Source organism: Peromyscus eremicus, chromosome 10 (assembly GCF_949786415.1).
Source record: "Peromyscus eremicus chromosome 10, PerEre_H2_v1, whole genome shotgun sequence".
NCBI classification, from domain to species: Eukaryota; Metazoa; Chordata; class Mammalia; order Rodentia; family Cricetidae; genus Peromyscus; species Peromyscus eremicus.
Window position 1 is genome coordinate 24,346,297 of NC_081426.1, and position 25,471 is coordinate 24,371,767.

The 25,471-nt window shown below is 41.2% G+C and overlaps 1 protein-coding gene across 1 annotated transcript in view; it reads right to left on the reverse strand.

The window, feature by feature from the left end:
* LOC131920884 (ankyrin repeat domain-containing protein 26-like) overlaps window positions 1-25,471 on the reverse strand; it is a 136,413-nt gene that overhangs the window by 59,114 nt on the left and 51,828 nt on the right. Inside the window, 5 exon segments of the mRNA XM_059275347.1 lie at window positions 4,471-4,558; window positions 6,281-6,317; window positions 9,470-9,531; window positions 11,342-11,448; window positions 22,385-22,442. Coding sequence (XP_059131330.1) covers window positions 4,471-4,558; window positions 6,281-6,317; window positions 9,470-9,531; window positions 11,342-11,448; window positions 22,385-22,442 — 352 coding nt within the window.

Here is a 25,471-nt window from a genome sequence, read left to right on the forward strand (position 1 = left end):
TTTATCAAAAATCAGGTACCTGAAGGTATGTGGACTTGTTATGTTTGGTTCTTTGTTTTGATTCCATTGATAAGAGTGTATGTTTTTAGGTCAATACCATGCTGTTTTTATTACTATAATACAATTTGAAATCGGAGATGTGATTTCTCCAACAGTCCTTTTATTATTCAGAGTGTTTTAGCTATCCTGTGTGTGTGTGTGTGTGTGTGTGTGTGTGTGTGTGTATGTTTCCATATTAAACCAAAGATTATTTCTTCAATTTCTGTGAAGAACTGTGTTGGAATTGGGGTGGGAATTGCCCTGAAGCTGTAGACTGTTTCTGGTAGGATGTCCACTTTCATTATATTAATTCTAATGACCCAGGAGCATGGAAGCTCCTCTCATCTTCTGATGTCTTTAACTTCTTTCTTCACTATCTTAAAGTTTTTATTGTACAAGTCTTTCATTTGCTTGGCTAGAGTAAATTCCAAGATACACATTTTTGAAATTGTTCAGTTTCCAGGAGCTTACATACTTTCTGCTGTTTCTGTTGTTGATATCCCGCTTTGATCCATGGTAGTTAGATAGGATGCAGGGTGACTTCAATTTTCTTGTGTCTATTGAGACTTGATTTGTGTCTCAGTATGTGGTCACTTTCGGGGAAAATTCCATAGCTGAGAAGAAGGTATATTTTTTTGTGTTTGGGTAAAATGTGCTATAAGTATCCGTTAGGGCCATTGGTGTATGACGTCATTTGTTTCAGCATTTCTGTGTTAAGTTTTTGTCTGGATGACCTGTCTATTGGTGAGAGTGAGATATTGATGTTACCAACTATCAAAATATGTGATTTTAGCTATAGTAGTGTTTATGAACCTGGATGCCCTTGCATTCAGAGCATAACTATTTATAATTGCAATATCTTCTTGGTGGATTTTTCCTTTGATGAGTATGTAAGTATCATCATTATAATAGCACCTGACTTCTCAATGGAGACTTTGAAAGCTGGAAGGGCCTGGACAAATGTTTTACAAACTCAGAGATGCCTGACCAGAATACTATACCCAGCAAGACTATCAGTCATAACCAACAGAGAAAAAAATATTCCACAATAAAAAAAGTAGTTTCTATCAATCCAGTTCTACAGAAGCGTTAGAAGGAAAACATCAGTCAGAAAAGTTTAATCACACCCAAGAAAACACAAGGAATAAACAATCGTAAGCAAGTAAATCAAAAGAAGGGAAATTCCCACAATAAAAAACAAAAACAGGAATCAATAAAAAATGCTTCCCTATCCCTTATGTTCAGTATTGGTTTGAAGTCTATTATGTCAGATATTAAAATGGTGACATCTGCTTGCTTCTTGGGTCTATTTGCTGGAAATACCTTTTTCCATCTCTTTACTCTGAGGTGATATATATCCTTGTTGGTGAGGTGTGTTTCCTGGATGCAGCAGAAAGGTGGATCCTGTTTTCTAATACAATCTGTTAGTCTGTGTCATTTTTGTGGGGGAATTGAGACCAATTATAATGAAAATTATTAATGGGCATTGTTTATTGATTCCTGTTTTCCTGTATGTTTTGTATCTGGATGTTTTTAGATTAAACTTTTCTTTAAATGGGCTAGCTAGTTCTTCTATCTTGTCTTCAATGCCTGAGATTCTCTCTTCTATGTCTTTGAATCTGTTGGTGAGGCCTTACCTCTGAGCTTCTTGTTTGACATGCTAAGTTTTTCATTTTGAGTTTTATTTCAGTTTGGGTTTTCTTAATGATACTGCTGTTAAATTCTACTTCCATGTCTGGTATTGTTTTTATTATTTCTTTTAACTGTTTATTTGCATTTCTATGGTCTCCATTAAGGTATTTATTAATATCCTCTTTAAGGTCTTGAATATATACATAATTGCTATTTTCGAAGTCCTTGCCTTGTGCCTGAGCTAAATTGCTTTTCTCAGGACCTATCACAATAGGGTTGCTGGCTTCTGGAGCAGGCGTATTGCCTCGACTGTTCCTGTTTGTGTTTTTGTGCTGGGATCTAGGCATCTGGAGTTGTGATGTTTGAGGTTTTCCTTGGTGTCGCTGTCTGGCCTCATTTTGGTTGGTTGAGTGTTTGATTCAGTGAGCTGTTGCTCACCCTGGATCCTAGGCAAGTGTGATGGCTGTGGGATCTATGTGTTTGTTTCTGTGGGTTTGTGGGTGCTGTAAAGGCATGGAGATGAGCAAGAAGGAAAGGGTGAGGGGCAGCAGGAAAGAGCTAGAGGACCCTGGGTCTCCACAAAGAGGTGGAGTCCCCAAGAAATGGAGGTAAGGTGGGAGGAGGGTTTCTGCTGCACAGGTCTACGAATAAGTCTGGAGAGAGGAGAATGAGAGCTAGGGGGACTCTGGGTCTGCCAATTTGTGTATTTTAAAGTATCACTGTGATGTTAGAAATGTGAAACCCTATTTTAGAATCACCCTGGTTTTCCTAATTCTGTATCGACAGGAGACACATAGTTCTTCCTTTCTAGCTTTTCCATATGCTGTGGAAGTTAAAAATTAGACAAAAAGCTAATAAGATCATAAATCTATCACTATTCAGATCTTATATTTATAAGCTTTCAAATACTTTCCAGATACTGTTCAAATATTGGAAACTTAGACCCAACACCGACACACTGTACAGTTACACACTCAGCTGTGTTCACAGTTGCTAAATCTTTACACGTGGATTCTTCTGGGGTGTTGGAAGAATATAATCCTGAGGATTCCTGAGTTTCAAAGTTGAAGGAAGTTTTATGTTAATATTTACCCGTCACTATTGAGGTGGGGTAGCCATGTGGTGGAGCACTGATTACATACACTTGGATCTGGGCTCAAACAGTCCAGTTAAAAGGAGGGAAAAGCAATAAATACTAATGTCAGTCATGCCTTCTGTGAGTGCTACCAAGGGATTTTATTAGAAGGGATACTTGAAAATACCGACAGGTGGTATCCAGAGAGGGTTTTGTTGATTCTGTAGCTCATCTTGCTTTTCATTCTTTGATGACAGACCCTGACTCTTAGAACATACCATGACCGTTAAGTGGCTCACTGGATGTGCCAACGTGTGTTTCTGTAACATGGTGACATTATTATGAGAGGATAAATCTGAACTGCACAGAGAAATGCAATCTCTACATTTTAAAATGTTCTTTCTTTCTAATTGTCACAGATGAAGAATCCTCTCCAGTGCTGAGAGTGTGGCTCAGTAGACGGACTTCCCACCACACGTATGACACTTGGTTTGATAACCAACACCCCAAAGAAAGGATGCAGGAATACAGCTGACATCTTCATTACTACGCTGCAAATAATGCTTGTTTTTCTTGTGATATAATTAATTTTCTTAAAGTACCACAGTGCGGGCTGGGAAGATGGACTGGGAAGTTAAGAGCACTGTATCCACACCAGGCAGCTCCCACAACCCACACAACTGCCTAACTCCAGCTCCAGAGGACCCAACCCCTCTCTCACCTCCATGGGCAAGAGCACACGGGTGTACATATGCGCACTTGCACACACACACACACACACACACACACACACACAAATGATAGCATACATCTTTTAAAAACTCTACATGATAATAAAACAAAAATCACTGAAGGAATAAAAATCTACATGTCTCGTTAGGTAGTTAGAACCATGGGACACCAGGAAATTCTTTGATCACTATGTTGTGACTATATTAAAAATTTTAAATTTATTTTATGTGTATAAGTGTTTTGCCTGCATGCATGCCTGTGCACTATATGTGTGCCTGATTCCTATAGAAGTCAGAAAAAGGTTGCTGGGTGGTGGTAATGCATGCTTTTAATCCAAGCACTCAGGAGGCAGAGACAGGTGAACTTCTGAAGTCAAGGCCAGCCTGGGCTACAGAGTGAGTTCCAGAACAGTCAGGGCTACACAGAGAAACCCTGCCTCAAAAAATCAAAGAAAGGAAGGAAAGAAGGAAGGAAGGAAGGAAGAAGGAAGGAAGGGAGGAAGGAAGGGCTGGGCATCTGAATCCCTGGAACTGGACTTACAGATGGTTGTGAGCCACCGTGTGGTACTGGGAACCAAATCCAGTTCTTCTACAAAAGCAGAAAGTGTTCTTAACCACTGAACAACTCTCCAGCACTGTGACTAGATATTTTGTAAGTATGAGTATAATAAAAGTTGTATTGGTGTCATTTAAAAAGTGACTCAAAGGTATATTTGTCCCATAAATCCCCCCAAATTTAACTTTATTGTGGGGCAAGTTTACCTAGTTTAAGATTCACATCACCATGTTTTTCTTCCCGTTTCTTCATTCAGCCCCTGCTGTGTCAGAGTACTTCCTATCCCTTTGGGAGGGGTCAAAGGACAAACCATTGACTAATTCTAATTGTGTCGGATGTTTTCTCTGACCAACTTTCAGTATAAAAGGATAATAAGTAGATTATTATTGAATTTAAGAATAAATGCTAAAACAATCCACACTCAGAACAAGATTAACCTCGAAGGATTTTACCTTTGTATTAAAATTACATTGGTCCTTTCTTGCTGTGCTCTCAGGGTCACTACGATCAGGTTTGATGGAGAACCTTCAGAATAAAAATATATAATAACGAATGAGTTCTGCTGTTTTAAAAACTGCCTCGCCTCATCTGTGATTGCGTCGGGCACACTGAAACTGTGCTATGTAGAAAACCTACTTCTCTATATTGAGGTTCAACAATTCATTTTATTCTGTCTACTTTTCTCAGAGAGAAGCTAGCAATGTTTTTGTACTGGTCTTATGAAGAACATTTGTGATTTGGATGTTTATCAATGACAGTCTTAATCCATTTTAAGCTAAACACATATAAAAAACAATTCTCTTTAATAAATGCACAGGCTAAAAACAATCAATTTTGTAATTTTTCATAGGAACCAGAGGATGCTATACTAATAATATTATTATCAAATCATTATGAGTATATTATTTGATTAAAGTCAAATTTGTTTGGTTAGGAAATGTAAGAGATAGAAGTGCAATATTTAGGAGTTTGAGAAGTGTTATCAAGTGCAGGAGACTATATCAAATTTAGTAAATATGTCCCAAATTCCTGTATCATCATGACTATGATGCTATAGACCCCAGATATTCTAAACTCATCAGCATTACCAAAAGCAATCTAACCTTCTAAAACCGCCTCACTTCGAGACAACTCTGTCCTTAGAAACTACCATGAATCTGCCTTTTAATTCCACTCTCATCTTCAATGGACTTCCATAGTCTTACACACTTCATCTTTAAAACACTGGCCTCCAGAACGATAAATAAAGGTTACTGTCCTAAGGAACATGAGGTCAAATTACATTGCTGCCACTTAGTGTGTTCAGGTAAGTCCCTAAAATCCTGACACTGTGTGGACTTCCATCAGGGTCTACACAAGCAAAGGGATATGTAGCCGTAGGAAATGAAGATAAAGTAATGCAGGAAAATAACAGCAGCAAGTGTGCTCAGTGTCGATGAGAACAGACTAGACGAAATTTAACGAAGTGGGCAGCAGTAGTAGCTCAAGGGAGAACTAATAGGGAGTCAGGAAAAAAAAAAAAAAAAAAAAAGCAAGGGTGGTGATGGCGCACACCTTTAACCCCAGGACTTGGGAGACAGAGGCAGGTGGATTTCTGAGTTTGAGTCCAACCTGGTCTACAGAGGGAGTTCCAGGATGGCCAGAGCTACCCTGTCTTGAAAAAAAAGCAATTCAAATAGTTTCTGGACAGGCTTAAACACTGTTAGCTGAACATTCTCCACATGTAGAAATGGTTTGCTTCCAGAAAAATCATTTCTCTCCAGCAGTTGCATGATTTTGTTATGTATGAAATTGATGGTACTGTGGCCACAGGTTGAGATCTGCCCTAAATCCTTCACTGGTGAAAACAGGCATTGGTTCTGACTGCCGCTGTAAAGTTATTAAGACCATGATTAGAGAACCACCACGCTTGCTGGGAACACTCTGCACATGAGCTCACACGTGCCTGGACTTTGTGAATTAGGTTATATGAAGCAGTTTCTTGGGTCTATCAATTACGCAGAAGAGCAGGAAAACACACTGTAGTGCACAGGCCTGGGTCAGCTTCCTGACAATTAAAGGATTGTGGGCCCCTCAGTGAGAGCCACCTACTGGGGAAAATGGGTGATGACGGACATCGTGCATACTTTGCCAACAAGCTGTGAGGACTGTGAGGTGGCAAGTGCCCGGCACACCATGTGGCTGTGAGCCAGAGACCACTACCAAACACCAGTTCATTTTTTCTGTACTTAATCTTTAAAACCCTACCTTAGTACAGAGCAGGATTCAGTACTTTCAGCTGCTTCTAAACGTAGAGGAAAAATATGTTGTTAATCAGCAGTATCAAATACTAGAAAAGAGCTAAGTATGATGTATTAAAACTGTATAACTGATGATTGTTTGGTAGTATGAATAAATTTGGAGCCATGCATCAAGAGAGTTCTTGTGGTAGGCAATCCACTCTTCAAAAGCTCATACTTCCACTAGTTTGTGTCTTTCAAATCAAAAGAAGAAACTTGTCAAAACTGAATACATGAACATAAACTGCCGTGCACAATGACCATGACTGTAGCTGTACACCATCAGACTGATGGAAAATGATGTTATTAGAAGAATCAGTGGGAGAGGCTGACAGTGTCCAACAAGTAGTGTGACTCTCAGGTAACGGCACTGGGAGCAGTGCTAAGGCGTGTGCTCACTTTTATTTTTAGATATTTTTTCATTTTTATTTTACCTGTGTGGATGTTCTGCCCACATGCAAGTCTGTGCACCGACTGTACGTCTGGTGCTTGTAGAGGCCTGAAGAGAGCACTGGATCTCCTGGAACTTGAATTTCAGATGGTTTTGAACCATCATGTGGGTGATGGGACTGAACCTGGGTCCTCTGGAAGAGCAGCCAGAGTCGCGACCTAGTCACTTCTCCTTTCTGTGAACTTACTTTGTTAAGGCACAACACAACTCCTGCAGGGTTTCAGAGGAAACTTCCCCACTTCAGATAAAAACCTGCCATGAGCAACATCAGTGAACGACCGTGGTCCTGTGTGGCTTTGCAAAACATAATGTCCGAGCAATGGGGGAGCAAGATCTTTTTCAGTCTTCAGACTCCAGCAGAAGAAAAGATGGAGAGGCATCAAGATGTTTGCTCTTGCTACGAAACGCTAATAACCTCTCTCAGTTCTGGCTCTGTTCTCTACCTCATGTGTGATTCAAATGGCTCACTTTGTCTCCCATGGAACCATTTCATGGGAAGAACATTTCTGGATGATTTATCTATGCTTTACCATACTTATAGCCAGAAATAGGCTTGAAATAAACCACTGAGGGAAAAAAATTGCTATCTGATATGAAAAATGTGGAAATGAAATCATCTTTTCTCTCAAGCTTCAGAATGGGTCAACACAGGGCTCTCTGTATATAAGGAAAACTTTCTTTATCTCATCTAAAGCATGAAAACAAGTAGTGGAACTCTCTTAGGTATTTCCCAGGACAGACAATCTACAATACTCATAGAAAAGTGCTCTGGGATGTTCTGTATGGCAAATGTGTTGCTGATTAGTCAATAAATAAAACACTGATTGGCCATTGGCTAGGCAGGAAGTGTAGGCAGGACAAGGAGGAGAATAAAGCTGGGAAGTGGAAGGCTGAGTCAGAGAGACACTGCCAGCCGCCACGATGACAAACAGCATGTGAAGATGCCGGTAAGCCATGAGCCATGTGGCAAGGTATAGATTTATAGAAATGGATTAATTTAAGCTGTAAGAACAGTTAGCAAGAAGCCTGCCACGGCCATACAGTTTGTAAGCAATATAAGTCTCTGTGTTTACTTGGTCGGGTCTGAGCGGCTGTGGGACTGGCGGGTGAGAGAGATTTGTCCTGACTGTGGGCAAGGCAGGAAAACTCTAGCTACAGAAAAGTAAGGTAATGTACATAGCAGAGTGCATTGTGTGTGTATGCGTGCGTGCGTGCGTGCGTGCATGTGTGCGTGTGTGTGTGTGTGTGTGTGCGTGTGTGTGTGCGTGTGTGTGAAGTATGGCTTCCTTAGAGTGTTAGCAACTGTGGTGGTTTGAATGAGAATGGCCCCCATCAGCTCATATGTTGAACACTTGGTGTCCAGTTGGTGGAACTGTTTGGGAAGGATGAAGAAGTGTGTCTTTGTTAGAGGAGGTGTGTCACTGGGGGCTGGCTTTGAGGTTTCAAAAGCCCATGCCATTCCTACCTAGTTCTCTCTGCTTCATGCTTGTGAATCAAGATGTAACCTTTCAGCTATGCTCCAATATCATGCCTCCCTGCCTGCCCTCATGTCCCCTGCTATGATGGTCATAGACTCTAACCTTCTGAAACTGTAAGCCCCAAACAAACTTTTTCTTCTATAAATTGCCTTGGTCATGGTGTCTCTTCACATCAATAAAAAGTGACTAATACAGAAGTGTTAGGTCCAAGGCCCATCACTAAGAAATAAAACAAAGATGTTAAAATGTAATGATTTCCAAAAGGAACTTTATTAGGTTATAAACTTACAGACTGTGCTCATGGTCATCCCTTGTGTTCTTTCATGTGTAACAGAGTGTCTCTTATTCAGATTTGTACTAGTGAGTATCAACTAGAAGACACAACCTAGAATCTTCTAAAGGAGTCTCAATTGAGGAATTGCTTACATCAGATTGGCCTGTGGCCACGTCTGTGAGAGATTGTCTTGACTGATGATTGATGTTGGAGGGCCCAGCTCACTGTGGGTGGCACCATACCTAGGCAGGTGGGCCTGGGCTGTTTAAGGAAGCTAGCTGAGTATGAGTCAGTGAGTGAGCCAGTAAACAGTGTTCCTCCATAGTTTCTGCTTGAGTTCCAGAAAAGCAAACTAGAACAAGACTCTAGTCTTATTTCCAATGGCAAGGTAGGTATGAAAGTCATTGTGATGGCCATTTTAAAAAGTATGAATTCTTGAGAATGTATCCTCCCATTTTGCAAATGTCTGTCTGGATGTAATTGAGCAGGATGGCCATGTTTCTCCTGGGTATTACAGCATAATGACATTCCCCTCAGCCATTCTCATTCTATTGCATATCTCCAAATAAATTTAGTTCTTTATATGAACTTCTACATATGAAAAGCATTCCATCAGAGCTTACACCCATAAACAATAAGAAAAGAAACTCTAGAATACAGGTGTATTTCAGTGGGAGAGCATTTATCCAGAACTGGGGAAGCCCTAGTTTCAACCTCAAGACCACAAAAGGAAAATAATTTTTTTTTCAGGTTACACTATTTCAGAAAGCAAAATATATTTAATGATTAACCCATTAAACAGCTCTGATTCTAGACAAATAAGTAATTTAAAACTACAAAATCATTTTACAAGTTCACTTTGTAAACATCACTTTCATGATTTGACTTAATTACTACTTTTTTTTTTAAAACAAAGAAAGGATTATCTAGAATAACTCCTAGTCCAGGTCTTACCTAGACTGCTGCTTTCTTGACAAGTTTCCAGTCCCATTTCTTCATATCCTAAAACACCTTGTCTTTTTCCATAAATGAAAAAAATGATAAACATTAATTACTATTTTAGTAGAACTATGAAAACATTTAACAAAGACTTAAATTCTTTAAAGAATGTTTCATTAAATACAAGAAAAGTTGTCACATATACTTCAAATGTACAAACTTTTAAAGTTTTGTGGCATTTGCAATTAAACAAGCAAATAAACACATAAAGACAAGAATAAAACTAAGTGATACAACCATTAACCAATGTCTCAAGGTCACATACCTAGCAAGTATGAAATCTAGGTATTAAATGCACTCTTGTGTGAATCTAAAACCTATTTATTAGGGAATATTATTTTAAAGTGTGTTGCTTTTTTCCTATTGTTTTTGTTAACAATTCAAAAATATGTTTCATTAAATAAAATTAACCTGTGAGCAGGAGGCTGAGTCAGCAAGTAGCTGACAGGAAGTGTCAAGGAGGAACCACGTGTAGCAAGGGTTTTTTAAGTGAGGGCTGAGAGAAGGATGCTGGGTTTTTTGGAAGACACCAGCAAAGGGAGAAGGTTATCTACTTGCTATTCAGCCTCCCGAGTGAGCAGAATTCCACCTAAACCATTGAATCATAAATTCTTTAGATTTAGATAAATTCTCCCTTAGTAGCTTTGAAAGAGTCAGTGCCTGAGGGAACAGAATCCCCTCAGGCTGCGGCCCTTGCAGCCCAAGTTGCAATCTCTGACTAGAATTGCTTAAGGGGCAGCCATTGTTGCTAATAAAAAACAGATAACAATACCTACTTGTGTTCTTGTTATCATCCACCTATTACCTATGTTCATTAAAGAATTGTTAATGTAAATAAAGACAGTTTGCCCCAACTTCCTGTGCTCACTACATGCAAAGTCTAAGACACTATAAAACAAACAAACAAACAAACAAACATAAAAAGACCTAAATGGATTCTGGTAGTCACAATCAACAGTCCCTCATAAATGCCATCAGGTGAACATTCCTCAGAGATAGCAATCTGAAGCATGGCCATCCAAACGAGAAAGTCATTTTCAATTCCTGTTGTGTTTAACAATGTACTTTCACAAAACATGTGCATTAGAAGCAGCGATGAAAAAGAAAACAAGATATTTGTGCTCAATGTTGAATAAAATATGCACAAGTCTATATTTTACAAAATCAGTAAAACTAATGTGGATTCTTTTAGCCTCATGTAACATAAGACCAGATTGTGAATAACGAGTACTATGCATCATTGAGGTGGCATATCAATTCTTTTTAATATTTCTTTTTTTGTGCCTGCACTGAATAGTTCATTTCTAAATTACTTATGCTTTGTGTGGTAGTTTGAATGTAATTGGCCCCCATAAGCTCATAGGGAGTGGCATTATTAGGAGGTATGGCTTTGCTGGAGTAGGTGAGGCCTTGTTGGAGGAAGTGTGTCACTATGGGCATGGGCTTAAGGGACTCATATATGCTCAAGCCATGCCCATTGTCTCAGTTTACTTCCTGGTGCCTGTGGATCAAGATGAGAACTCTCAGCTCCAGCACCATGTCTGCCTGCATGTCACCATGCCCCACCATGATGATAATGGGTTGAACCTCTGAACTGTAAGTAAGCCACTCCAATTAAATGTTTTCCTTTGTAAGAGTTGCTGTGGTCATGGTGTCTCTTCATAGCAATAGAAACCCTAACTAAGACACTTTGTTTTGATAACTATATCTCATAAACTAGAATTGAAATTTGTTTCTCGCCATTGAAATTTTCAGATCTCAGCACTGACTGTAACCACCCAGAGCACAGTAAGGCTGGTCCTCAGAGAAAGGAGGAAATGGGGGCACCTCTCCAGCTTGACATCTGTCTGTAACTTGGCAACTTCAGTTACTGAAAATTCTTTCATCTGTGGTTTGTATTCCTCCAGAGGAGCTAAAAGTGATACCAGGTCATCCTGTACAAAACCAAAAAAACAGTAACTCAATATGACACATATTCAACATAGTTAAAAATCTCCTATCAAGCCAGGCGGTGGTGGCACACGCCTTTAATCTCAGCACTCAGGAGTCAGAGGCAGGTGGATCTCTATGAGTTTTGAGGCCAGCCTGGACTACAGAGTGAGTTCCAGGAAAGGCGCAAAGCTACACAGAGAAACCCTGTCTCAAAAAACCAAATAAATAAATAAATAAATAGATAGATAGATAGATAGATAAATAAAAACTCCTATCACTCTGTTAACATGGTTGTGTAAGGCAGATGGGAACTAAATGGTGTCTTTCCCCTCCACTGGGCCTTCTCCTGTACAGTTCTTCCCTGTTCCCCAACTGGATCTGTCACACCAGCCACCCTCTAAACTCAGTTCATGAAAGAGAGCTGGAGTGAGAACAATGGGCTGTATCTCCAGTAGAGGGAGGATGCCACCAGTCACCAAGTGGAAGGAGAAACAAAGAGCAGCAGAGAAGTAAGTGAATTCTGTTCCCCGTGGAGGGAAGGGAAGCAGGCGCCAGATCCAGAAGGCACAAACCATGGTCCTCACCAGCTCAAACCCAGTGGAGGATGTGGGTGAAGCTGAGACTTTTCTATGGACACAGGTCAGTTAGTGATGAAGAGAAATCACGTGTGCTGTCACTACATGAAGCATGGAAAGGCAAGGCAACATGACTCCTTCAACAGATCATAGCCCCTTAGGCAGAAATCAAAGATACTCAGATGTGTAGACTATCAGGAGATTGTAACAGTTTTCTGGTAAAGATGATTGATGACCTGAAAAAGAACATGAATGAGCAGATGAGTTCTACCAGTAGCTCACAGGAAGTAGTTAGCAAGATGGCCGAGAAAGTCAGATGTGTGGATGACAGGGTCACCAACACGGACGTACAACTCAGCAAGGAAGTTGAGATTTTTTTTTCCACTAGAAAACACTGAGTGAGGCTTGATAAACATTTTTTTTTTTTTTTTGGTTTTTTGAGACAGGGTTTCTCTGTGTAGCTTTGCGCCTTTCCTGGGACTCACTTGGTAGCCCAGGCTGGCCTCGAACTCACAGAGATCCGCCTGGCTCTGCCTCCCGAGTGCTGGGATTAAAGGCGTGCGCCACCACCGCCCGGCTTTGATAAACATTTTCAGCAAATTATCAGGATACAAAGTCAACATGTAAAACTCAGTAGCTTTCCTACATGCCAATAACAAACCAGCCAAGAAAGAATTAAGTGAGAAAAAAAAATTCATTCACAATTGCTTAAAAGACAAAATACCTAAAAATAAACCCAACAAAGGAGATTAAGAGTTTTATAAGGGGCTGGAGAGATGGCTCAGCCGTTAAAGGCTAGGCTCACAACCAAAAATATAAGAGTTTTATAAGGAAAGGAAGACCCAGAAGAAGGGAATTGAAGAAGACAATAGAACATGGAAAGAACTGCCATGCTCATGATTGGCAAATTGAACATTATGAAAACTGGTTTATCACCAAAAGTGACCTACAGATTCAATACGATCCACATCAAAATTCCAACGTCATTCATCACAGTATTAGAAGAAACTGCTAAAAATTCATATGGGCCCCCAATAAACAAAGCAATCCTTAGAAAGAAAAATCCCCAAAGTATTACAATGACTAATCTCAATTTCTGTTACAGAATCACATTAACAAAACCAACATTACGGCATAGAGACAGACATATGAGATCTGGAGAAATGCCTCAATAGTTAAGAGAACTTGCTGCTCTTGTAAAGGACCCAGGCTCAGGTCCCAGCAGCCACAGGGCAGCTTACAACTATCAACTCCAGGTCTGTGTAAGCCAGTGTCCTCTTCTGGCCTCTAGAGGGCACTGCATGTGGTGCCCTTAGATGCGGGCAAAAACCCACACACGTAAAAATAAACAGAACACAAACATGTGAAATAATGGACTAGAATACAGGATGCACATATAAACCCAAGCACTTAAACACAGGGTTTTTTTTTAATTTTTTTTCTTATGAAGTTGACAAAAACACACACTGGAGAAAAGACAGCCCCTGACCAATGGTGCTCAGAGCAATGACTCCACATTCAGAAGCCATGAATTAAGATCCACACATCTCACTCAACACAATCATCAATTCAAAACAGATCAAAGGCCTTAGTGAAAAACTGTAAAATGTTTAAGGAAATCCTTCAAAGCCATGTTAGTATTAATATGGATTTTCTTTCCACAAAGGACTCTAGTACTACAGAAAATAATAGATGTGTAGAATTGGGATTGTGTGCTATTAGAATTGTGGACAGTGAAGAAGACAGAGTGAAGAGACATCCTACAGAAGGTTTAAAACAATTTTTGCCAACTATGCATTGGCATTGACTTAATATCTAGGATATATAAAGAACTGCAAAAATTAAACATCAATAAACCAATCATTGCGGTGGAATGTCATTCTGTATGCTGTGAATATGTGTTGCTCTGATTGGTTGATAAGTAAAATGCTGACTGATCAATAGCCAGGCAGGAAGTACAGGTGGGACAAGCAGACAAGGAGAATTCTGGAAAGAGGAAGGCTGAGTTAGGGGTGCCAGGCAGACAAAGAGGAAGCAAGATGACAAAGCAGAACTGAGAAAAGATACCAAGCCTTGGTACCTATGGCTAAACATAAATAAGAATTATGGGTTAATTTAAGTGTAAGAGCTAGTCAGAAATAGGCCTGAGCTAATGGCTGAGCAGTTATAATTAATATTAAGCCTCTGTGTGATTATTTTATAAAAGGCTGCAGGACTGTGGGTGAGAGATTTGTCCCAACCACAGGCCAGGCAGGACACATGAAAACTTCCAACTACAAATCATCAACTCTATCAATAGACTGACAAATTGAGTAGATAGTTCTCAAAAGAAGACACACAAATGACTAATAGACTCTTGGAAATGTGATCAATATTCTTAGCTGAGATGGCTGGTTTTTCATTGTCAGCCTGACTTCATTCAGAAGCATCACTGGAACACAGCTCTACCTGTTGATGGTGTCTCAGGTAGGTGAGAAGGCCAACACTGAATGTGGGCATCCTCCTCCTGTGGGCTGCAATTTCAGGATAACTGAGTTGGAGAAAAAAAATTGAGATCCAGCCTTCATTCCTGAGCTTCCTGACAGCTGATATAATGTGACCAGCTTACTCACATTCTTGTTGCCATGGCTTCTACCATGGTGGGCTAGCCTCAACCATGGTGAGCTAGCCTCAGACCAGGGGCTGATATTAACCTTTCTCCATTTAGTTGCCTCTGTCAGGTATTTGTCTACAGCAATCAGAAGGACAGTAATATTAAAACTACTTTTGAGATTCCATCTCACCTCGTCAGAATGGCCATCCTTGAGGATAGTCAACAATGGTGAGGATGTGGAGGCTGCTGTCATCCTGACAGGAATGTAAATGGGGAGCCCCTATAGAAATCAGCATCAAGGTTCCTTATAAAATGAAAGACAGAGCTACTATAGAATCCAGCTATGCCCACTCCTGAGTATACACCCTCAAGCTCTAAGAGAAAACCACCAAGATACTTGCATTGATTTCTTCACTATTTATGGTAGGCAGGAAATGGAACCAGCCTAGATCTCCATCATAAGATTAATGTATAAAAATGTGGTACTATACCAATGGGAATTTGTATAGCCATAAAGAAAAATGAAATCATGTCATTTGCAGGAAATGGGATTAAATTAGAAATCACTATGTTAAAGAAATAACCCAAACTCAGACAAAACTTCATGTTTTCTCTTATATATAAATTGTAGATTTAAAATTCATAGATAGTCATATATGTATTTGTGTCTATCTAGAAAGGGAGCTTAAAGAAGGTTGGAAATAACAAGTGTAACTTAATACATGTAGTAAGAGAGCAGAAAGGGGACTGGTTGGGGAAAATAAAGGAGCCAGGAACACAGAGTATCAGGAGAGTGGAATGAAGGAGAAGAAAAATGAGAATCTAATGTAATGTCACTTATGCATGAAGATACCCTGACTAAAACATATTTGCTTACCAACCCAAGACAATAACAGTAAGGGATCATCTCAAGGCCTCGAGGTGTCAGGCAGCAGTAGACAGCTTTCTTACCAAGTTTGGGACTCTAGTTTGATATACACAATGTATGCAATGGCTCTAACTGATATACAGACACCTGGGTCAGTATATTGCCGATAAGACTACTTTTCTTGCTCTACAATTCCATTTTAAAAGCACTACAATCACACAGCATATTACTATATAAGGGGAGGAGATAGATGCAGGTGGTATGAAGGTAGAAAGGGAGATAATTGATTAAAAAGGGTTAAGTGGGGGTGTGGGATGGCAGGGCAGAGCAGAGGAGGGAGTATAGGGAAGGATGCAAAGACTCTTGAAGAAGCATGGAAGCCTGCTGTGGAAGTGTCTTCCAATATCCACACATAAAAAGACTTTAAATTGTTACTGTATAATGGACGAGAGCAATACCTCTCTCAGACAGCACAGACTATCAAATGAAAAGTTCAGTGCCAAGAATGGGTGCTCTTGCCGGGCGGTGGTGGTGTACACCTTTAATCCCAGCACTTGGGAGGCAGAGGCAGGCGGATCTCTGTGAGTTTGAGGCCAGCCCGGGCTACAGAGTGAGTTCCAGGAAAGACACAAAGCTACACAGAGAAACCCTGTCTTGAAAAACAAAACAAAACAAAAATGTGATGGGTGCTCTCTCTCTCTGAGTTGTTGGTCAGTGGGATCATCAACAGTCTTATCCAGTGTGAACCCTGCAAGCTACAATGATGAGTGGCCTGGCCAGATGTGCCTACAGGTGCAACAGTAGCATGGATGTTACTGGAGTAACCAACCACTTTTTGGTTGGATTTAAGGCCCATTTCACAAGCAGGAACTCAGGCCTCACACTGCTAATGGAGCCAAGAACCTGAGGGGTCCCTGCAGGTGTCCAGGTAGAGAAGGGAACCGCAGAGAGGGAGAAGGAAAACTCAGTTCAGATTGACTTCGCCAACCTGGATCAGACTGGGCAGTCTGATGCCAGGCGGTTCACTGTCAGCATATTTAAAACACAGGGCATTTGGGGGGAAAAGTTTCCAGGCAACAACCATTCCCATCCCAGGTTTCCAGGCAACAACCATTCCCATCCCAGGTTTCCAGGCAACAACCATTCCCATGCCAGGTTTCTAGGCAACAACCATTCCCATCCCAGGTTTCCAGGCAACAACCATTCCCATCCCAGGTTTCCAGGCAACAACCATTCCCATCCCAGGTTTCCAGGCAACAACCATTCCCATCCCAGGTTTCCAGGCAACAACCAGTTCAATTCTAGGTGCACAATAAAACTTAAGTGTGACTACTTAGAAACTTCTTTACAAAGTACATGTGACCATGACAGTGGGTTCTGTAGCTAAAGTTCCTAGACTCCAGTGTGGTCTCTGACTGAGACAGCATAGAGGTCAGCAGGCTATAAAGTACATGTGACATTCCTCCAAAGGTTGGGTTCTATTAACTGGGAGCTGGAGAGTGAGAGGCAGATAAGCATTCTGGGGGATTTGAGTGAGGTCTGCCTCTACAGCAGTAGGTGGGTGAGGTCTGCCTCTGCAGATAGCAAAGAGGTCACCAGGTTGTTAATGTTAATATTCTGATCTGCCCCTTAAAATCCCACCCCTTGGTGCCGCCCTGTGTCCTGATGTAAAGGCCTCATTCTAAGGAAAAGCTCCTCCCCTTCCTCTCTCTCTTCTGCTTTTCCTCCCATGAGGTGTGTACCCCTTGACCTCTCTCTCTCCTCTCTCTCTCTCTCTCTCTCTCTCTCTCTCTCTCTCTTTCCTATCTTTCTTTTCATCTCTCTATTATAATAAACCATTTCCTCACAGATGCTGAATTACTGAATTCCTGGCCGCCACCACTGCCATGCCCACATGGTGTGCATCTGCCCAGCCCACCACTGCATCTGCCCGTGCAGATGTGTGGGCTACCCTCCGGGGTCCCCCCACACAATAATTCATAACACTTTCTGGGCAGGAAAACAGGTATTTTATCTTCCCCGTTGAGGAGAGGCACCTGAATGTTTAACATTCCTGGTTTCCCTAGTGATCTGTGGGCAAAAAGACCTTGCCTTAGGTTCTTTTGAGGGGTAGAACCTAAGGCAATGTAGGTTATAGGCCCGAGGGGAGAGCCTATCACTATTATTTGGCTAAATTATTAAAATGGCTCCTAAAGATGTATCATTATACCCATAAAATGGTGCATCTTTCAACCCTTATCAAAGAAGCTTCTTTTTGCAGTAGATGGTGATGAGCATAGAGACCTACAACTGGTCAACTGTTAGAACACAAGAGACTGCAGAGTCTCAGCCCTCATGGGACATCCATACCACACCGCATCCTCCCAAGGTTGACGAGAGCCAGGGGCAGTGGGAACTATAGTGACAGTGTTCTCTGGACACAACAGGGCAGTTTCAGTGTGAATTTATAGTGGCTGTGACCATATGCATAAGGCCTAAGCAAGACGTAGTCACACAGAAGCCCAGCATAGAGGGGTGAGGGAGTCAGGAATGATTGGCACCTGATAATGCTGGGGGAGAGAGAGTGGGTTTTCTTCAGGGATGCAGCCCTGAGAGGCCACCCATGTTCCAGTCAATGCTCCTACACCTATACATATACTGACAATGCTAAGTGGATTTCATGGGTTTTAAAGGAGAGAGAAAGGCAGGGTGGTGGTGGTGCACACCTTTAATCCCAGTACTCAGGAGGCAGAGGCAGGTGAATCTCTGTGAGTTCGAGGCCAGCCTGGTCTATAAAGTGAGTTCTAGGACAGGCTCCAAAAGCTACACAGAGAAACCCTGTCCCAAAAAAACCAGAGAGAGAGAGAGAGAGAGAGAGAGAGAGAGAGAGAGAGAGAGAGAGAGAGAGAGAACACATGAAATTAGGAGATAAAGGGGTAGGAGGAGACAGGGAATAGGGAGGAACTGGAAGAGAAGGAATGAGAAGTGGACTTGATTAAAACATGTTACATGCATGTATGAAATTCTCAAAAAATAAAAAGGCATTTCCCATTTTGGAAAAGAAATAATTGAGTCAGCTAATCACAGCTATATGTGCCTACTTGAAAGTCTTAACATTTCAAATAGAAAGACAAACAGCAAGAAATATTCTCTTGATTTGTCACTTAATTAGTAATCAGAAATCTAGAAAGATGTAGAGCGTGAAAAGATGATGAATAAAAATGAGGGGTGCCTGAAGACTTTAGAGAAGTTCCAGAACCTTCAGTCTACTTTCATGAAGGGGGAGGGTCACTGGGATGAATTGTAAACTGTCTTTCCTATTTCATACATTTCCCTCCTTTTTAGCCCTAACATAGCTCCTAGAGAAAAATCACCCAGAATTACAAATCCTAATAGATAATAAATTAATAGCCTGTGTTTAAAATTTCAGCATGTGAAATTGAGGCCAGACTTGTCTACATAGAGAGTTCTGGGCCAGTCAGGGCTATACAGTGAGACCCTGTCTCAAAATTTTATTTTTTTTAAAAAAAAATGAAATTTAACATATAATTACTAGTGATGTAATTCCTTGATGGTATATTGCTTGTAAAATTACATCACAAAAATCCATATGCAGCCGGGGGGTGGTGGCACACGCCTTTAATCCCAGCACTCAGGAGGCAGAGCCAGGCAGATCTTTGTGAGTTCGAGACCAGCAAGGTCTACAGAGCAAGATCCAGGAAAGGCACAAAGCTACACAGAGAAACCCTGTCTCGAAAAAAAAAATCCATATGCATGTTCATTAATTTATATTTAAAAACATTAAAATGTGTCTTTCATACAAAATATATTCTAGGTGTTCCAGGCAACAAAGAAGTAAATTTCCATTTGTTTGTTTTTGGAATTGAGTCTCACTATGTGGCCCTGGCTGACCTGGAACTTGTAATGTAGACCAGGATAGACTCAGAGTCCCACCTGCCTTGGCCTCCTGTGTACCACCGCTCCCGGAGTAAGTAGGTCTCTTAACCTTCTGCACATGAAGTGATAAAGAAGCATTAAGGTATGATCTAAATAACAGAGTAAAAGGCTTCTGAAATATGAAATACTGAAATGAGATCAAGAAATTGGTTGAATATGTTTTTGAACACTGTAATAGAAATAAATATAGAAATTAAAGATTTACTTTAATTACTTAATAATGGAGTTACTGTACCTCTCTTTTATGAATTGGTTATTATTGAGGTAAAATACGTTATTCAGACTCAAACATATTCCTTTAAAATATTTTTATTAATTCTTTGAGAATTTCAAACAATGTATTTGGTCATCTCTATCTCCAACTCTTCCCCAGTTCCTCCCAGATCCAACCTTACCCCCAAACACACATTTCATTTAAAAAAAACAAAACACCACACTAACTCTAACTTGTGCTACCCGTATACTCCTGGGTATGAGGTAACCCACTGGAACACGGTTGTCCTACCAGGGGCCACATGCTTAAAGAAAACCGACTCTCTCTTCCTCAGGAGCTATTAACTCTATTAACTATCAATACATCCCTAGTTATGAGTTTGGGGGGTGCATCATGAGCCCCTTCTCTCCCCATGCGAGAATATTGACTGGCAGGATCTTGTGCAAGTCTTATCCAGATAATCACTGCTGCTTGAGTTCATGAGTTCAGTCCTGTCACGTCTAGAAGTCAGTTTCACTCTGGTCCTCCCACACCCGTGGCTCCTAACCACCCGCTTCTGCACTGGCCCCTAAGCCTTGGGGACAGGGTGTGGTATGGATGTCTCACATGAGCACTCCACAGATGCCCATTCTCTGCACTTTAACCAGCTGCATTAACCACCACCAACTGCACAAAGAAACTTCTCGGATAGCATCTGAGAGCTTCACTCATCTATGGATGTAGAGAGATATGGATCTGGAGGGTAATTTAATACTACGCTCACTTAAAATAATAATAGTAGGACCACTCCTGGGGCCTGTGAGCTCCCACACACAGATTCTTAGTCAAATTTATAATACTAGGCATGTGTTTCCTCGTGTGGAGCAGAACTTAAATTCAATCAGAAAGGAGTTGGTTTCCCCCTTACTTTCCCCCATTGTTGCAGACATAGGCTTATCTTGCCTCAGTGGTCATTACTGTAGTTCATAGGGTTCACAGCTAGGTAAGATGTCAAATGTATTTTTAACTGAATAACTTAGAAAACATAGTATACTTCTTTTGTAATGCAAATATTGATAAGCTGTGTATACACACGTATGTTTCCACAATGTTAGGATTAGTCCAAAAGTAGCATCAAAGATAGAAATAGGGAATGAGTGCTCTTCAAACTAAAATAAAAAATGCTATAGGAAAATACACCCATAGGCTCTTTGCTGCATAGCTTTATTGCAGACAGAGGTGTATTCCTTGATTATTATGATAATTTGATACATATTTTAGGCATGAATATAGGATTAATATTTACTTATCCCAATAATCTTTGCTTAAATTTCACTTTTACTCTACTATGGTATGGTGGTTTGAATGAGAATAGCCCCCATAGGCTCATATATTTGAATGATTGATCCCTAGTTGGTAGAACTGTTTGGGAAGGATTAGGAGGTGTGGCCTTGTTGGAGGAGGTGTGTCATGGGGAAGAGGGTAGGTTCTGAAAATATAAAAGCCCACGCCATTCTCAGTTAGCTCTCTCTGCCTTCTGCTTGTGGACCAATATGTAAGCTCTCAGCTACTGCTCCAGCACCATACCTGCCTGCCTGCTGCCATGCTCCCTGTCTAGATGCTCATGGACTCTAACTCTCTAGAATTATGAGGTCCAAATTAAATGCTTTCCCTTATAAGTTGCTTTGGTATGGTGCTTTGTCACAGAAATTGAAAAAATTAACTAAGATGTGTCAGTCAGTAAACCACTTCCGATAGAATTTCCCTGTCACTGGTATCTCTAGGCCATTGTTTCGACTCCCAATGGCTTTCAAGTAGTCACCATCTCTTTGGCTTTTACCAAAGTTTTACATTATTCACTACAAGCCAGGTGTGGTGGCACACACTTTTAACTCCAGCACTGGGAAAACAGAGGCAGGAGGATCTCTGTGAGTTTGAGGCCAGCCTGGTTTTATAGTGAGCTCTAGGACATCCATGACTACATAGAGCAGTAGTTCTCAATCTTCCTAATGCTACGACCCTTTAACACAGTTCCTCATGTTGTGGTGACCCCAACCAGAAAATTATTTTTGCTACTTTATAACTGTAATTTTGCTACCATTATGATTTGTAATATAAATATCTGATTGCAGGATATTTGATATGTGACCCATGAAAGTATTGTTCAACCCAAAGGGGTTGTGACCCACAGGTTGAGAACTGCTGATATAGAAGACCCTATTTTAAAAACAAAAAACAAGCTGGGCGGTGGTGGCGCATGCCTTTAACCCCAGCACTCGGGAGGCAGAGCCAGGCGGATCTCTGTGAGTTCGAGGCCAGCCTGGGCTACCAAGTGAGTTCCAGGAAAGGCACAAAGCTACACAAAGAAACCCTGTCTTGAAAAAAACCAAAAGAAAAAAAAAAACAAAAAAAAACAAAAAAACAAAACAACTCAACTACACAAAACTGTATAAGAAAGTTTTCTCTGACAAACTCTCCACATAAAAATAATAGGAAGGTAGCCGGGCGGTGGTGGCGCACGCCTTTAATCCCAGCACTTGGGAGGCAGAGCCAGGCGGATCTCTGTGAGTTCGAGGCCAGCCTGGGCTACCAAGTGAGTTCCAGGAAAGGCGCAAAGCTACACAGAGAAACCCTGTCTCGGAAAAAATAATAATAATAATAATAATAATAATAATAATAATAATAATAATAGGAAGGTACTGCATAACTTGAGATAAATACTGAAAAAGCTGAATTTAGAACAAAAAATTAATCTAATAAAGTAGCATTTTACCTTAGCATTCTCTTTTTCTGTAGGATCAGAATCATTAGCACCAGGTTCCTTGGAAACCCTTCAGAGTGAAAACATACAATAAGACATGAGTTTGGCTCTTTGAAAAATCCTGGAGCATGATCAACTCCGTATATTAAATATATTTTTATTTGTATACTTCAAAGTTAATCTTTGTTTTTTAAAAAAGCAAAGCTTTTAGTTACTTCCTCTGCCTCCGCTGCTCTCATCAATGAGTGACAGACAGCCAAAAAATTCTCAGGGGTTAAGAATGATTAGACACTGTGTAGGCAAAATTCCTCTCTCCAAAGCTGAACTAAAAAATCAATTACTGATTCTCATGATTTTTGCTACATGAAGTGAGTGATTCTAACATGATAATAGGAAGCAAGGTGTAGAGACACACGGTCTCATCTTCATTGTCTATCACTGATTAAACAGTAAGCTATGCAATTAAAGATAGCAATGTTGGTTCTCAAGCATAGAAACAACATATTTGAAAGACCCCATTGCTCATCTTTAGCCCTAAATAACATAGGACATCCCTAAGACTAAAGTATTGGAAAACTGTGCTGGCTAGTTTTATGTCAAGTTGACACAAGGTAGAATCATCAAAGAGGAGGGAGCCATAATTGAGAAAATGCCTCTATGAGATCAGGCTTTTAGCAAGCCTGGATCATTTTCTTGATCCAGTCCATCCTCGGTGTTGCCATCATCCTTGGGCTCGTGGTCCTGGGTTCTATAAGAAAACAGGCTGGGAAAGCCATGAGGAGCAAGCCAGCAAGCAGCACCCCTCTATGGCTTCTGCATCAGTTCCTGCCTCCAGGTTCCTGCCCTGCTTGAGTTCCTGTTCTGACTTCCTTCAGTGATGAACAGTGATTTGCAAGTATAAGCTAAATAAAGCCTTTCCTCCCCAATGTGCTTCTGTCATGGTGTTTCATCCCAGCTGTAGTAACCCTAACTAAGTCAGCCATCATCTATAGCTATAACTTGAGTTTCTATTACAGATTCTTTTCTCACAACTGTCTGAAATGACCTGACTAAGCAAGTGTGTGATACACTGTTTACACTGTGATACACGGATACCTGACTAAGCAAGTGTGTGATACACTGTTTACACTGTGATACACGGATACCTGACTAAGCAAGTGTGTGATACACTGTTTTACACTGTCATACATGGATACCTGACTAAGCAAGTGTGTGATACACTGTTTTACACTGTCATACATGGATACCTGACTAAGCAAGTGTGTGATACACTGTTTTACACTGTGATACACAGATACTAACTTCTGTACTCCTAAAAATCAGAATATTATTTGCATTGATTTGGAAATGAAATGTGCCCTTTAATTTGAGCCCGCATGTGGAGCGTAAAACTTGGCTTCCCTTTACATCTTGAGCTAGCTTTCTTGGAATTCTCTTTCGAGTAATGTTCAACAGCAATTATATATGGATCCTTACTCAGTCTTTGGAAAGTTTAATCGGAGCTGCCACTGCCGATGAGCCAGCTCTGGGCTTTCAAGACTGGAAAATATGCAGTGAGACCCAAATAGTCATTTGTATGGAGCTTGGTTCTATGACAGGCCAGAAACAAACCCATGACCCGAGGGGCTGTGGGTGCCCTGGGAGGCCGTGGGCAGGGAGGGAAGTTGATCTCAAGGACGTTACTCACAGGCCTGTGGTGAGTTCAGACAGAGGGAGCCAAAAAGTAAGAGAAAATCACTGAAGTCCTTTTTCTATGTCATTCCAGGTCCAACGGGACCTTCTTGTGTAGATGAGAAGGGGAAGGTGAGAAAAACAATGAAGTATGCAGCTTTACTGCCTGCTCCATGGTGACCATGTACCTCTTTCTAAAGGAAGATGGAGGAACAAAGATGTCTGCCAGGCTGTGCAGGCCCCGGGCTAGGGTGAAGTGTTTGTTTTTGGAACTGTAGTTTACTCATTTTTTATTTTCTTCATTCCTTTCTTCTCCCTTCCTCCCTCCTTCCCTCCCTCCCTCCCTCCCACCATCACTGGATTCCTTCCTTCCTCTCATCCCTCCCTCCCTGTTTTCTTTCCTTCTTTTTATTCCTCCCTCTGTCCCTCCCTCCCTCTCTCTCCTCCCTTCCTCTCTCTCTCTCTCTCTCTCTCTCTCTCTCTCTCTCTCTCCCTCATTTCTTCTCTTCCCTCCTTCCTGCAGTGCTGGGGTAGATTGCAGGCACTTTCTAATGTAAGGCCAATGTACTACCAATGATCCACACTCCAGCCCTGGGATTTTTGAGACAGGATCTGGCTATGTAGCTCAGGCTGGCCTTAAATTCATGATTGCTTCCCCCTTCAGAGTGCTGGGTTTACAGGCATGTCTCACCATGCCTGCTGCACAGATGTAGTTTTCTGGGGTATGGGAAAATGAATCAAGCAGATGTGCAGGCCTTATGTGCTGTTAGAAGGTGCAGAAGACTCACACAGGCTGCTGGGAACCAGTTAATGTTAGCAGGATAGAGCTCTGAGCACATGAGTGAGACCAGATAGACACCACCTCCCATCAGCCACCTGGGCCTCTATGTAGACACAAGGGAAATGAATCAGCAATTTTCCTAACACTTCCTTGTGTTAGTAGGGTGAGTAGGTAAGGCAGAGGGTGACAGTTTATAGATCCCCTATAGTAGAAGACCTGTCAAAGAGGAGGGTGGGGTGCTGGCCCTCTGTCCTCTTTCTTTACCCCTAACTTACTATTATACAAGGAACCCCAAACCATGGAGTCGACCAACAGTGAAAAGTCACCGAATATATAGAATTCCACTTTACCACGAGAGAACACGTGTCTACAGGATGACTTACTAATGCAAACTTCATGAAGTTTAAACACACTTCAAATTGAAAACCCCAGTGCTGGAACAGGTCTGAGGTCTCAAGAATCTGACCACATGGTCCAAAGGATTTTGGCAAGGCAAATGGTTTTCTTCCTGTGGAAGTCGGCTTTGCTTTGCTGGATAAGGCCAGCAAGCATGCCCACTGAGTCCTGCTGAGTTTTAGTCCTGAGGCATCCCATGTCTCACTGAGTGGTCAGGGCTCAGGCTCACGTTTCTACATGGTGGGATAATT